This window comes from Gopherus flavomarginatus, chromosome 1, assembly GCF_025201925.1.
Source record: "Gopherus flavomarginatus isolate rGopFla2 chromosome 1, rGopFla2.mat.asm, whole genome shotgun sequence".
Taxonomy (NCBI): domain Eukaryota; kingdom Metazoa; phylum Chordata; order Testudines; family Testudinidae; genus Gopherus; species Gopherus flavomarginatus.
Window position 1 is genome coordinate 163,949,496 of NC_066617.1, and position 15,793 is coordinate 163,965,288.

Sequence of the window (15,793 nt, forward strand, 5' to 3'; positions counted from 1 at the left end):
TATTATTACTACTTTACTCATATATAGAGCTTTTCATCAGTAGATCTCACAGTATTTTACAAAGGTGATCCATAGCATTAGCACTATTCGCAGATGGGAAAACTGAGACAAAGAGGCAAAGTCACTTGCCCAGCAGACCAGTGGCAAAGCCAGGAATAAAACACAAGTCTCTTGAGTCCCAGTCCAGGCCCCTAACCACTTAACCACACTGCCTGTAATATCCAATAATGCCTGTAAAAAAAAGACACCATGACAGGGTGGCCAAACTTACTGACCCTCCAAACTGCACATGACAGTCTTCAGAAATTTGAGAGCCCCGTGGGGCATGCCTGACAGGCTCAGGGCTTCAGCCTTGCTCCTGCCCAAGCCCAGAGCCCCGGCAGGCTTGCTCCGTGGGGCTAAAGCCCAGAAAACCTCCTCCCCAGTGGGCAGAAGCCAGAGGCGACCCGAGGGGGCCACATACCCTCCCAGATTTTAGCCAGGGTTTGTTGGCCCCACTCGGTCACATGGTGCTGCCGGGCCCCCGCCCTGTGCGGTAGCTGCTGGATCCAGCAAGCTGGGAGCTACGGCCACTGGGAGAGGCAGCGGCAAACAGCTGGGAGCTGCAGGGAGCAACAACTGCTTTTGTTGCTGCCTTTCCTTGCAGAGCTAAAGCAGCGGCCCCTCCCTGCACCTCCTGGCTGTTTGCTGCTGCCTGTCCACACAGAACTAATACCTGGGAGCTGCAGGGAGGGGCCTCTGAGGGTAAGAGGGGGGCATGCCTAAGGAGGCGTGTCTCAAGCTGTTGGGAGGGGGCGAATCTTTAAATTGTGCCCCATCCCCAGCAGGCACCAGTTGTTTCTGACAGAAGCCCCTAGCTCCACTACCCTCCCACAGTTTTCCCACCACACAAGTGTGGTAGGTGGAGAATGGGAGGGAAGGTCCATTATCTGCACTTTAACTGTAAAAGAGCCACATCATAGTCACCCCTGCACTATACCATTTTTAACAAACGGAGCCACCATGAGTAAGGCACCTTGATCGGCTCATCAGCTCACTCGGGGGGCGAGGGTGGGGTAAGTCCACTGATCAGCACCATACTACTCTCTCTGCTGGGATTGCCCAAGGATGAGCATGGCACCAATCACAGGAGCACTCCTTACTCTGCCTGCTTTGTTCATGTTCAGTGCTGTGAGCTCTAGCAGAGAGGGCCAAGTGACAATCACAGGAGCTCTCCCTTTGCAATGAGACAGAATGGGGGAACACTCAGCCACCAGGGCAGCTACTGTGTGCTCTCCAGTAACAGGAACACCTGTCACAGAGCAATAGATGCCAACCTTCTCCACCACAGGAGAGAGAAAGATGAGATGCTCTCACCTCCCTGATGGGATATAATGAGAGGCACCTGTGGGTGAGAAGACAAGTGTGTTTTCTCAAAATGTCCCATCATGCAACCTTAATTCTAAACAGCTGGGATTCACCATGGCTATTGTCTACATATCACCCCCAAAAACTTGTTAGTGCAACACGAGGAGCCTGAATTTCCTGACCATTTGTACAATTATAATTAAGAGGTCGCCACAGCAATCTTAACTCAGCTCCCTTGTGTGTGTTCATTATAGTGGGGTCTTTCAGAGTACAGCTTGCAACACTGTTAGCTAAAATAATCTCATTTTGGGAAGTCTGAAGTTTAGAAAGGCCATAGGATAGATCAACACTAGGCTGTGGTTTAGAACCCAGCCCATATCATTAGTGTCCAAAAGTGGTTACCATCTGATGGCTGCTCGGTGGCTATAAGAAAGGAGAAGGCAGGTTGCCAGCCAGTTTCTAGTAGGCAGGCGGAAAACCATAAAACTGGCAGACTCAGCAAAGGCAGGACAGCCATCTCCTAAAACAGTCCCTGCAGAACAGAGGCCAAGCATCAGATTAGTGTGGGGAAGCAGGCATCACCATTGCCTGTGCTGTATGCTCTGTAGATAGCTTATTACAGCTTCCAAGGCTTCATTCCCTCAGATAGCTGTGCTGGTGAAAGGTATCATTAAAAATACTTTAAACACACATATTGTACAGAAATCTGCAAAAGGGATGTGGAATATTCATTTTGAATTCATCATCCATTTCCTGTCCTAAATTTGTACAAAATCTACCCTCAGGAAAACAGCAGCTAACAGGCTTAAGCAAAGACATCATAACTGCCAGGATCCAGGGATCCCAACAGAACAGTGCTGTGGGAGCGAGTCCCCACCCTACAGGGCAAATTCAAGTTTTGTGTTACTGCCAAAGAGTGGGACAAGCAGGCAGCCCATTCCCCTGAAGACACTGGCTGTATCTGTGAGATGAAGTGCAGAAAGCAAGCTGACTTACTAACCCCTCATCCCCAGTCCCCATTCATAAATACAGGAATGATGAGGGAGCAAGCAAAGGAGTCCTTCCCTGCAGAGCCCAGAGTGAAGATGGACAGCCCCAGGCCAATCAACTCTCACATATAGCAGAGATGAGGGGCTGCGAGCAACACCACTCCTCTTAGTCACAGTAGGCCAGGGGTGGCCAAACTTACGGGCACTCTGAGCCACACACGATGATCTTCAGAAGTTTGAGAGCCGGGGCTCAGGGCTTCAGCCCCACTCCTGCTGAAACTCCAAGCCCTGGCAGGTACACCCCACAGGGCTGAAGCCCCTAGAACCCGTTCCCTGCTAGACAGAAGCTCTTACCCCACCCAGAGGTCCTGTCCTGAGCTTCCTCCACCCAGTCTAGTAGGCAGAGAATGGGGGGCACATGGGGGGCTTGCGAGCCACACTTTAACAGTAAAAAAGCCACATGTGGCTTATAAGCCACAGTTTGGCCACCCCTGTTATAGGCCCTATCTAGGCAGCTTGTTGCTTTAGCAGCTGTTATTGGGTAGCTAGCTTGCAAGGGAACAATAGCCCAGCAGCTGGCATTACAGGACTCAGATGAAGCAAACAAACTGGTTGAGCCGTTGGTCTCACATACACAGAGTTTGAGGAGACTATTAAAGCTCTGGTTAAAAAGCCAAGTGGCTTAAAAACCACCTCCAAAAGGAGCAGGCCCTTAGCAAAGCTACGAAGCAAACATTAAGAAAGAAGAATCAAATGCTTACCATAGAGAGGAGAAAGAGATGCAACCTGCAAGCTGATTGCCTCTAAAATGAGCACTATAGGGCTGCAGCTGCTGCCTTATCTGCAATTTAAAGGGCCAGCGGCAATAAGAAGACTGTGTGGAGAAAGGCTTCTATATATAAAAGGAGTAAACCTGACACTAAGAGAGTTAGCTGATATCTAAGTGCTATGGAGAACAAGCTGGCTAATGAAAAGACATATGAAGCTAGCCACCTGAGGGTCAGGGCCTGGTATAGAGCTCCCCTTACAGCTAGCACCTTCCTTAGCATGTTTAATATTGCATGCAGGAACATCTAAATTTTTGTTCACAGCCTGAAAAATAAATCACATTTTGCCTACAGACTCCTGTATCCTATGAGTGAGTGGTTTGGTGGAATAGCTCCTTTGCATGGTCCCCACTTCCTCGACAAAGGGAAGATGTTGGTTGCCTCCCTGGCACTCTTCCCATCTCATCCCCTCTAACTCCACAAAGCCCACTCTGCAGAGAGAGGGATCTGCAGCTGGAAGAAAGTATTGTGAGGGGGAACCATGAGGGATGCATGTCTCACCAGTCCCAAAGAGATGCAAGAAGAGCACTAATACAGCCTTAACTCTTCTGTTACCCTCTCTGCAGTGTGTCCCTTGGACAATGACAGTCTGTCTCCAAAAGTTTCAGAAGGGAGACTTGGTATCCCAGAGCTGGTGCAGGGTCACAAAGCTTCCAGCACAGAAGGCCCTACTCTCCTGGGAATCTGGAGGGGACTCTATTACCACAGCCCTTGCCCCCAAAAGGATGACCCAAGAAAATCTCCATGAGGGGACCCTCACTGGGTTTTTCCCACTCCCCAGCCCCACAAATAGTTTCACAGGAAGAATGTGTTCTGGACTGTAGCTCTACCAGCACACCTTCATTTCTGTTTTCTTTCACTGTTAACTCTGTAATTAGATTTAAACCTGAATAAAGTAAAATTAATAAAAATAATTCAGAAATCCAACTTCTGTAGTGATTAAGAGCTAGGTGTTGTTATTATTTATTTTATTTTATTATTAGTGTTGTTTTAGTGGTATGTGATGAACTGATCCCTAGCCATTTAAAAAGCACCTTCTTCTGAATGAAAGGTCCTGTATAAATATGGAGTGATAGTAGGCATTTTATGTCGTGTAGTCCATGAATCTGATTTAAAAAATTTATTAGGATGAGGTTTACCAAAAAAAAAAAAAAAAAAAAAAGTTAACGGTACAGAGTTTAAGCGTAAGAGTTTCCGGTTAAAAGGGAATAACACACGGATTATCAAAGGGTGCAAAGTTTGGTTTAAGATCGGATGGCGTAAGGAATACATAATCTGCAATATCCCTGATTATGGGTAAAAGGTCAAAGTACAGACATTGAGATATGAGGGTATGTTATTCATATAATGGCTATGTTCGGGTGTGGAGTATAATGAGCGGATACGATGATGAGGATGGATTGACCCTCATTTGCTGAGATTTAATGTTCAGTGAGCTAATGGTTCTGGTTCATATGGTCCAACGGAAAAAGTCTCTCGGTCCCTTTCTCGTAGTCGATGCATGATGTCGCTCCGGCGCACGCCTCCTGGTATTGTCGGTGGCTGGTGATGTGTTCGGTGTAGTGGTCCCTGGACCATCGGATAGTGTCTGAGACCATGAGGTGCCGTATGAGCCGTGTGTAGCGTCGATTGATCCTGCAGGTCTATTACACAAATGGATTACCCCTAGTTTAAATGTAAAATGAATTACACAGAGCCACCTATAGGGGAAAGAGTGAAAACCTGCCTTCAAGGAGAAGAACGTAAACTTCATATATAACTGAACAATGTTTCAAAATATTCTAGCCCCAACATGTTTCTAGGAGAAAAACAAGGGATATAAAACCTAATAGAAATGGAAATATGTTCATGAAATTAACAAAAATCTGTGAAAACATAACTGGATTTAAATGTTGCCCTGGTATGTTAGAAACAGAATTTTGCTAATGCAGGGGAACAAGAAGGTGAAATAATCTAGTATGTGGGGATCACAGGCGCTAACTTTCCTTGGCGCCGGTGGGTGCTTGCGCCCTCCCGGTCCAGCCCCGACTCCGCCCCCTCGCTGCCCCTATTGGACCCCTTCCCAAATCCCTGCCCCAGCCCCACCTCTTCCCCAAGCGTGCCACATTCCTCTTCCTCCCCCGCCCTCCCACCACTTGCCATGCCAAACAACTGTTTCGCGGCACAAGCGCTGGGAGGAAGTGGGGAGATGCAGGATTCAGCGGTGCGCTCAGGGGAGGAGGCGGAGGTGAGCTGGGGGGGCGGGGCAGGGAGCTGCGGGTGGGTGTAGAGCACCCACCAATTTTTCCCCGTCGGTGTTCCAGCCCTGGAGCAGCCACAGAGTCGGCGCCTATGATGGGGATGAGAGTAAATAAAAAACAAGGGTAATGGCTGGACTTAATGGTTTTTAGATTCAAGCACACACAAGAGCTTGCTGAAGATGTGTTCTCTGAGGGAGCAATCATCATGAATTATTTTATTCGGTAAGTGTTTTGATATACCATTCATGCTCTCCAGCTTTTGGTTACATCTATGACAGATTTTGGTTGCACCCTACACTCTGCCAGATTAATGCATATTCTTCCCCTGGTCTCTTTCTCTCATGGCTAACTCTCTGTCCTTTCTCACACAGCCCTTTATTCCTGGAATATTCCTCTTGATCCTAGGCATTTTGGGTGAGATTTTCAACAGAATTACAAGCTCACAAATGGGGCCAAATGTTCAGACATGCTCAGCACCCAGCAGCTCACAGAGTGATGCTTGCAGTTAGATTTTCAAAAGAGCTCAGGATGTGCCTTGCTCCCAACCTGCTGAGTTCTTTTGAAAAAAATGGCTATGGCTACGGAGCTCACTTGAAAAGCTGGCCCCATGCAATCACATTCTTCTTTAAATGCCTCCTGAAGCCATGGGCTCATTGGTTGAATGATGCTGGGCCAGGAGTAATTTCTCTCCACCACTCCTGCCTGACTGGTAGATTTTACTCCTTCAGGCTTTAAGTATATTAATAGCATATCCAAAATAAATAAATGAAACAGTAAAGCAACCAAGACTTGTGCATAACAAAGCATATCTCATACTGTTTTACTGTTTTATAACCCTCATCCTTCTCATGTCCCCCAGCCTTTGTCTGTCATCTCTTACCATGGTCTAATTTAGGGCCAAACCCTGCTCCCACTGAAAGCAATGGGAGTTTTGGCATTGTGCCACCGCAGGTTGTGATCACGTCAACTTTTGGGAGGGGATATGGGCAAGCGGAAAGAGTATTGGACTGGGACTCAGGGCACCTGGTTTCTATTCCTAGCTTGGCCACTGGATCATCTTGAGCAAGTCACTTTGCCGCTCTGTGCCTCAGCTTCCCCATCTGTAAAACAGGGATAATAATATTGACCTACTTCGAGATGTACTGATGAAAAATGCAATGTAAGAGCTAGGTGTTTTTAATTATTATTATTATTTTGCTACTGACTTCAATGGGAGCAGAATTATGCCTTGTAAGTTGCAAATTCCTTAGCAGCATGGACTTGTTTAAATGTCTTTAAAAAGCCATTCACAACTATCATACTTGATGTGTCTCCCAAGTAGACACATTTGACATGTATGTACTTTAACTATGAAAGTAGAGAAACACTCTCACTTCTCTCTCCTTTATGCATGAAGATATCCTCTAGAATCAGGTGGCTGTTTCTCTTGATTATTGTCTTTATATATTATGTGTATTGCAGTAGCACTTAGGAGCCCCTGTCATGGGGCCGAGACCCCACTGTGCTAGGTGCTGTACAAACTGTAGTTAATTGTTCGCTTCACTCATTGTTAAGTAATAAAATATGTAAATACATAGCAAAAAAAGAAAACCAGCTTCTTTTCACTATCTGAGGTCAGTAAAATAAACAAAGAACGCAAACAGCATAATGAAAAGTAGGTTAGATTTTTAGTACTTTCAGTTCCAGCTGAATGTGTTAGTATTAACTCAGGTAAGGCATATTCTTAATATAGGTGTGTCTAATCAGTATTCTTATCAATAAAGCCCAAAATTTCCATAATTTCAGGCGGTCAGTTTTGGGGATCCCTCTGGAGACAATTCCAACTGATTTCTGTTGGAACCGTGGAGTGCTCAGCATCTCTGAAAATCAGGCCAGCAGAGGTTCAAGTTGGATGCCCACAAACAGAGGGACCCAACATTAATGGGCACATTTGAAAATACATGCCTTTTAAATCCCTACATTATAAACACAAATTGAGCAGCGTGGCAGAGAGGAAAAATTCCACCTCAGTGACCAATGGGTCAATGAGAAGTTGCAGGGGGCAGAGATGCCTCAAATTGTGGGCAATGGAGAGCAATGTATCAGACATGTAGTCATTCAGGACCTGGTGAATCAGGGGGGCTTGAAACACAGCAGACCATGCAGGGGGCCTGGGTGTTTCAGGTCAGAGGCATGTCCAGTTGCAGTGGCCAGTGGTCAAGAACTGAGATGCCGTGGGTGAGGGAGGTGTGGGATACGGTGGGTCATAGGGTGAGGCCGGTGTGTGGTTATGGGCAGAATGGGATACAATGGGTATGGGAGACTGGGATTTGATAGGGAGATGCATGGCGAGTACTGTGGGTCTTCTCCTCTGTGACTTCTCTGCCCCAGGGTCCACAACCCCCATCCTGGCCTATGGAAGGCAATAGCCCTGTTACCTGTTGGGGGCTCAGAGGAGTCTTGGCAGGTTCCATTCCCTCTAGCTTCAATCTTGGGCCCAAAGGCCTGTCCTGCCAGAACACAAGTCTCCCACCTACAGCCTGTACGCAGGTGCCGTCTCTCGGCAATGAGCAGGGCTGCTCCTGCCAACTCCCCACAAACACCTGGTGCACCTGCGTGGTTCCCTCTAGCAGCCGTTAGCAGCCACTCCGTGTTCCGCCCTCCCCTGCCCAGCCAAGCTCGGCAGCCATTTTGTTTCCTTGATTATTTGTGTAAGCAAGTAGTGGCAAAAGGGCTACACATGTACTTTGCGCTTGCCTCGCTTTAATTAACCCCACCCCCACAGGGCACAACCCCCTCAGACTTTACCCTTCCAATACAGCCCCTCTCCCCACCCAACCCCCAAGGCACAGCCCAGGAGGGGTGCAGCCATCCAATATAGCCTCTTGCCCCTGTCCGAGGAACCTCCTCTCCTGATACAACCTGACCCTTTCTGTTCCCTCTGTCATAACCTTAGTCCCAGATTTGGACCTTAGCGTCCAAAATATGGGGGTTAGCATGAAAAACCTCCAAGCTTAGTTACCAGCTTGGACCTGGTACCTGCTGCCACCACCCAAAAAATTAGAGTGTTTTGGGGCACTCTGGTCCCCCTGAAAAACCTTCCCTGGGACCCCAAGACCCAAATCCCTTGAGTCTCACAACAAAGGGAAATAATCCTTTTTCCCTTCCCCCCTCCAGGTGCTCCTGAAGAGATACACAGACACAAGCTCTGTGAAACTACACAGAGGGACTCCCCCTCTCTGTTTCCAATCCTGGAAACAAATAGTACTTTCCTATTCCCCCAGAGGGAATGCAAAATCAGGCTAGCAAATCCAACACACAGATCTCCCCTGATTTCTTCCTCCCACCAATTCCCTGGTGAGTACAGACTCAATTTCCCTGAAGTAAAGAAAAACTTCAACAGGTCTTAAAAGAAAGCTTTATATAAAAAGAAAGAAAAATACATACAAATGGTCTCTCTGTATTAAGATGATACAATACAGGGTCGATTGCTTAAAAGAATATTGAATAAACAGCCTTATTCAAAAAGAATACAAATCAAAGCACTTCAGCACTTATATTCATGCAAATACCAAAGAAAAGAAACCATATAACTTACTCTCTGATTTCTTTGTCCTTACACTTAGAAACAGAAGACTAGAAAGTAGAAACTACTTCTCCAAAGCTCAGAGAAAGCAGGCAGACAGACAAAAGACTCAGACACTAAATTCCCTCCACCCAAAGTTGAAAAAATCCGGTTTCCTGATTGGTCCTCTGGTCAGGTGCTTCAGGTGAAAGAGACATTAACCCTTAGCTATCTGTTTATGACACGCCCCCCAAATTGCAGACAGTGGGGAAGCTCACTGGCGGCGATTTCCTTCTAGAACTTGAAAATAAACAGATTAATACAACACATGCACCTTTACATATACCACTAAGTATATAACTAACAGACTTCTACATTTTAAGAACACTTTTTAACTACTGAATTATGGGAAACTGTCACGGGAGAGAGCATCAGCAACTTTGTTAGAAGCTCCTGTGATGTGTTGAATTTGAAAATCAAAATCTTGGAGAGCTAAACTCCAACGAAGAAGTTTCTTGTTGTTCCCCTTGGCAGTATGAAGCCACTTTAGTGCAGCATGGTCAGTTTGTAGTTGGAACCGCCGTCCCCAAACATATGGGCGTAGCTTTTCCAGGGCGTACACAATGGCATAGCATTCCTTTTTACTGACTGACCAGTGACTTTCCCTCTCAGACAGTTTCTTGCTGAGAAACACAACAGGATGGAAGTTGTGATGTGTTGCTTCCTGCATGAGCACTGCTCCTATACCACGCTGAGATGCATCTGTGGTTACCAGGAATGGTTTGTCAAAATCCGGGGCCCTGAGCACAGGGTGAGACATGAGCGTTGCCTTAAGTTGGGTAAAGGCCTTTTGACACTCATCAGTCCACTTAACGGCATTTGGCTGGGTCTTTTTGGTCAGGTCGGTCAATGGGGCAGCGATTTGGCTGTAATGTGGTACAAATCGCCTGTAGTATCCGGCCAAGCCTAAGAAGGATTGGACCTGCTTCTTGGACCGTGGGACAGGCCACTTTTGGATAGCATCCACCTTGGCCTGTAGGGGGTTTATGGTTCCTCGACCCACCTGGTGCCCCAGGTAAGTCACTCTGTTTTGGCCTATTTGACACTTTTTGGCCTTAACAGTTAGTCCTGCCTGCCTGATGCGCTCAAAGACCTTTTCCAGGTGTAGTAGGTGTTCGGGCCAGGAGTCTGAAAAAATGGCCACATCATCGAGGTAGGCAACTGCAAATTCTCCCAGTCCAGCTAGTAGACCATCTACCAGCCTCTGGAAGGTGGCGGGTGCATTTCGAAGGCCGAAAGGAAGGACATTGAATTCATACACCCCCGCATGGGTGACGAATGCTGACCTCTCCTTGGCAGGTTCATCTAGCGGTACTTGCCAGTACCCCTTGGTTAAGTCTATTGTAGAGATGAACTGGGCACGTCCCAACTTTTCCAATAGCTCATCGGTACGTGGCATTGGATAGTTGTCCGGACGAGTTACAGCATTTAGCTTACGGTAGTCCACGCAAAAGCGTATTTCCCCATCTGATTTGGGTACCAGAACCACTGGAGATGCCCATGCACTGGTAGATGAGCGGATTATACCCATCTGTAGCATGTTCTGGATCTCCCGTTCTATAGCAGCTTGGGCATGAGGAGACACTCGGTAGGGTGGGGTTCTGATTGGGTGAGCATTACCTGTATCAATGGAGTGGTATGCCCGTTCAGTCCGTCCTGGGGTGGCTGAGAACAATGGGGCGAAGCTAGTGCACAGCTCCTTGATTTGTTGCCGCTGCAGACGTTCCAGGGTGGTTGAGAGGTTCACCTCTTCCACGCCACCGTCTTTTTTCCCGTCGTAGTAGACACCGTCAGGCCACTCAGCATCATCTCCCTGGACTGTAAACTGACAAACCTGTAAGTCTCTGGAATAGAAAGGCTTGAGAGAATTAACATGGTACACTTTAGGCTTTAGTGAGGAACTGGGAAATGCTATGAGGTAGTTTACAGCTCCCAGGCGCTCTTGGACCGTGAAGGGCCCTTCCCATGATGCTTACATCTTATGGGCCTGTTGCGCCTTCAAGACCATAACCTGGTCTCCTACCTTGAAGGAACGTTCTCTGGCATATCTGTCATACCAGGCCTTTTGCTCTTCTTGAGCATCCTTTAGGTTCTCTCTAGCAAGGGCTAAAGAGTGTCGGAGGGTGCTTTGTAGGTTGCTTACAAAGTCCAGAATGTTAGTTCCTGGAGAAGGCGTAAACCCCTCCCATTGCTGCTTCACCAACTGTAATGGCCCCTTAACCTCGTGACCATACACAAGTTCAAATGGTGAAAACCCTAAACTGGGATGTGGTACAGCCCTGTAGGCAAACAGCAACTGCTGCAACACTAGGTCCCAATTATTGGAGAATTCGTTGATGAATTTTCGTATCATGGCCCCCAAAGTTCCATTGAACCTTTCCACCAGGCCATTGGTTTGATGGTGGTATGGGGTGGCAACCAAGTGATTCACCCCATGAGTTTCCCACAGTTTTTCCATGGTCCCTGCCAGGAAATTAGACCCTGAATCTGTAAGGATGTCAGAGGGCCAACCTACCCTGGCAAAGATGTCTGTTAGGGCCAGGCACACAGTGTTAGCCCTGGTGTTGCCTAGAGCGACTGCTTCTGGCCATCGGGTAGCAAAGTCCACTAAAGTCAGTACGTACTGCTTTCCTCTGGGCGTCTTTTTTGGGAAAGGACCCAGAATATCCACAGCTACTCGCTGAAATGGGACCTCAATTATGGGGAGTGGCTGGAGAGGGGCCTTGACCTGGTCTTGAGGCTTTCCCACTCTTTGGCATACCTCACAAGACCGGACATACTTGGCAACGTCCTTGCCCATCCCCTCCCAGTGGAAGGACTTCCCCAACCGGTCTTTGGTTCTGTTCACCCCAGCATGGCCACTGGGATGATCATGGGCTAAGCTTAAGAGCTTCCCCCGGTACTTAGTTGGAACCACCAACTGTTTTTGCGGCTGCCATTCTTCCCGGTGTCCACCAGAAAGAATTTCCTTGTATAAAAGTCCTTGGTCTATAACAAACCGGGATCGATTAGAAGAGCTGAGAGGCGGTGGGGTGCTCCGTGCCGCCGCCCACGCTTTCTGAAGGCTGTCATCTGCTTCCTGCTCAGTCTGGAACTGTTCCCTTGAGGCTGGGGTCACCAGTTCTTCCTCAGACTGTGGACTTGGGCTTGGTCCCTCTGGAAGCGATGTAGGTGATGGGGTTGTTTCCGTTGCTGGTGAACCGCTCTCCGCTGGTGCACCTGAGGGTATTTCAGGCTCTGGCTGAGCCTTTTGGGTATGGCTGTTTGTTGCTTCTGCCAGTTGTGGCTCGCTGGCGCCCTCTGGCGTTGAGTTTGAAGATGGGGTTGCACTTGCTGGTGCTGGTTGCTGTTCCAGTTCCGGGCCTGGGACTGGAGGTGCTGTGGCTGTTTCAGTGGTTGGCATGGAATCCGGGTCCACTACCTCTGTCTGGGTCTCTGGTAACCCAGACGGGGCGTCTGTGGACGGTTCAGGAACAGGAATGGGTCTGGAAGCTTGCCTGGTTTGGCTACGTGTAACCATTCCCACTCTCTTGGCCCGCCTCACCTGGTTGGCCAAGTCTTCCCCCAGTAGCATGGGGATAGGATAATTGTCATAGACTGCAAAAGTCCACATTCCTGACCAGCCTTTGTACTGGACAGGCAGTTGAGCTGTAGGCAAGTCTACAGCTTGTGACATGAAGGGGTAAATTGTAACTTTGGCCTTTGGGTTGATGAATTTGGGGTCAACGAAGGATTGGTGGATAGCTGACACTTGTGCCCCCGTGTCTCTCCACGCAGTAACCTTCTTTCCGCCCACTCTCAAATTTTCCCTTCGCTCCAAGGGTATTTGAGAGGCATCCGGGCCTGGGGATCTTTGGGGTGATGGTGGTGTAATGAATTGCACTCGCATGGTGTTCTTGGGACAGTTGGCCTTGATATGTCCCAGTTCATTACACTTAAAGCATCTTCCATCTGATGGGTCACTGGGCCGAGGTGAGTTACTGGAGACTGGTGAGGTTGAAGGGTAGGGTATCTGTGGCTTTACTTGGGTGGTATGTGGGGTCTTTGGCTGTCCTCGGTTGTAGGGTTTATGGTCTGTGTGCACCCTGGGGTAATCGTTCCCCTTGACAGTAGCTTTCTTGCTTTCTGCCAGTTTCATCCATTTGGCTCCAATTTCCCCCGCCTCAGCGATATCTTTGGGATTTCCATCTTGTATGTACCGTGTGATGTCTTCAGGAACTCCATCCAAGAACTGCTCCATTTGTATGAGGAGGTGCAGTTCTTCCAAGGTTTGAACGTTGTTTCCTGTTATCCAGGCCTCATAGTTTTTTGCAATGTAGTAGGCGTGTTTGGGAAATGACACCTCTGGTTTCCACTTTTGGGTTCTGAAGCGCCGACGGGCATGATCTGGGGTTATCCCCATTCTGTATCTGGCCTTGGTTTGAAAAAGTTTATAGTCATTCATTTGCAGCTTAGGCATTTCAGCTGCCACCTCTGCTAAAGGGCCACTGAGCTGTGACCTCAATTCTACCATGTACTGGTCTTCGGGGATGTTGTACCCAAGACAGGCTCTTTCAAAATTTTCCAAGAAGGCCTCGGTGTCATCACCTGCCTTGTAGGTGGGAAATTTCCTGTGCTGTGGAGCAATAATGGGCGCCGGGTTGTTAGGGTTGGCTGGCACATGCAGCCCAGCTTTTGCCAAGTCCAGTTCATGTTTTCTCTGTTTTTCCTTCTCTTCATTCTCTTTTTGTTGTTTTTCCATTTCTCGGTGGTGGGCCGCCTCCTCTTCTTCTTGCTTCCTTCTGTGGGCCAACTCTTCTTCTGCTTGTTTCCTTTGGTAGGCTACCTCTTCTTCTTCTAGTTTTCTTTTGTGTGCTGCCTCTTGGGCTGCCTGTTCTCTTTGGAAGGCTGCCAGTTTCATGCTTTCTTCCTTTTCTTTCATCTCCATCTTTTTTTGTTTTATTTCCAGTTCCTGTTTGTGTTTTTCCATCTCTCGCCTGTGTTCAGCTTCTTTGATTTGTTCTTCGGCCTCAATTTTTGCCTTAGAAGTCATGGTTCCTGTTTTCTTGTGTTGGGGTGCCCTCCGGTGTTTATCTTCTGAACTGCAGGTTCTCTGTTGCCTCCTGAAGTCTGCCTAGCAACAGTGCCTTTAGCTAATTTTCAATGTTAAGTAAACCTGAAAAACCACTTTATTTGCATTCATATAGTGCTGGTAATGACTCTCAATGGGAGTGCTATTGTGTGACAAAAGACCCTCAACAGTCTCTTAATGGCTTCTCGCTTAACATGCAAGCCACAAACTGCCAGAGAGAGCAGAAAAAAAAAATTCTCTCTGGTTCCCTTTTAAAACCAACTGTTTCTCTCTGCTAAAAAGCCATTAGCAGAGAAAAGAAAAATATAGTATTCCTACTGGCTTCTGGATTCTGTCTATATCCCACCACTGCTACACCATATCATAACCTTAGTCCCAGATTTGGACCTTAGCGTCCAAAATATGGGGGTTAGCATGAAAAACCTCCAAGCTTAGTTACCAGCTTGGACCTGGTACCTGCTGCCACCACCCAAAAAATTAGAGTGTTTTGGGGCACTCTGGTCCCCCTGAAAAACCTTCCCTGGGACCCCAAGACCCAAATCCCTTGAGTCTCACAACAAAGGGAAATAATCCTTTTTCCCTTCCCCCCTCCAGGTGCTCCTGAAGAGATACACAGACACAAGCTCTGTGAAACTACACAGAGGGACTCCCCCTCTCTGTTTCCAATCCTGGAAACAAATAGTACTTTCCTATTCCCCCAGAGGGAATGCAAAATCAGGCTAGCAAATCCAACACACAGATCTCCCCTGATTTCTTCCTCCCACCAATTCCCTGGTGAGTACAGACTCAATTTCCCTGAAGTAAAGAAAAACTTCAACAGGTCTTAAAAGAAAGCTTTATATAAAAAGAAAGAAAAATACATACAAATGGTCTCTCTGTATTAAGATGATACAATACAGGGTCGATTGCTTAAAAGAATATTGAATAAACAGCCTTATTCAAAAAGAATACAAATCAAAGCACTTCAGCACTTATATTCATGCAAATACCAAAGAAAAGAAACCATATAACTTACTCTCTGATTTCTTTGTCCTTACACTTAGAAACAGAAGACTAGAAAGTAGAAACTACTTCTCCAAAGCTCAGAGAAAGCAGGCAGACAGACAAAAGACTCAGACACTAAATTCCCTCCACCCAAAGTTGAAAAAATCCGGTTTCCTGATTGGTCCTCTGGTCAGGTGCTTCAGGTGAAAGAGACATTAACCCTTAGCTATCTGTTTATGACACCCTCCCCCTAGGATCCCCACCAGATCCCACTCCCATAGCCTGGGAACCCCTCTTCCAGCAGAGCCCTCCTCCCCCAAACTTGTGTTTCTTCATCGTTTTCCTTCCCCAACCTGGCAGCGCTGCCTGTCCTATGACAGTGAAGCCTACATATGTTCCAGCCAGAGAAATCTGCTTCTCTTGCTATTTTTCAGGGAGGCCATTTGAGGCCTTTGCTGTGGGAAGCATTATGGGCCATAAACTACAGTGCTCTGGCAGTCACCCAGTGTCACATTACTCAAGGTGATAATGATCTCTGTGACTGGCGTCCCCACCCAACTGCTGGAGCAGACAAGCCAATGCCAGTATTGCTAATATCAAGCGTTCAAAAATCATGAGATTGGTTTAAAAATAATAAAATCTGGATTCTTTTGAGTCTCTAGCATTCACGTTTTCAAGCTTTTCTCCACAAACAAGCAGGCTGAAAAAAAATGTTTTACGTGAAAGCTGAA

At 47.4% G+C, this 15,793-nt stretch overlaps 1 protein-coding gene across 3 annotated transcripts in view; it reads right to left on the minus strand.

Annotated features, from left to right (window-relative positions):
- GRAMD1C (GRAM domain containing 1C) overlaps nucleotides 1-3,138 on the minus strand; it is an 80,458-nt gene extending 77,320 nt beyond the window's left edge. For 2 of the 3 annotated variants that reach the window (XM_050958525.1, XM_050958515.1), the window contains exon 1: nucleotides 3,098-3,138. In XM_050958525.1, the coding sequence (XP_050814482.1) occupies nucleotides 3,098-3,100 (3 nt within the window). In that variant the 5' untranslated portion in view covers nucleotides 3,101-3,138. The remainder of the gene's footprint in view (nucleotides 1-3,097) is intronic. The other variant, XM_050958543.1, reaches the window with a different exon arrangement.
- Nucleotides 3,139-15,793: the final 12,655 nt, after the last annotated feature.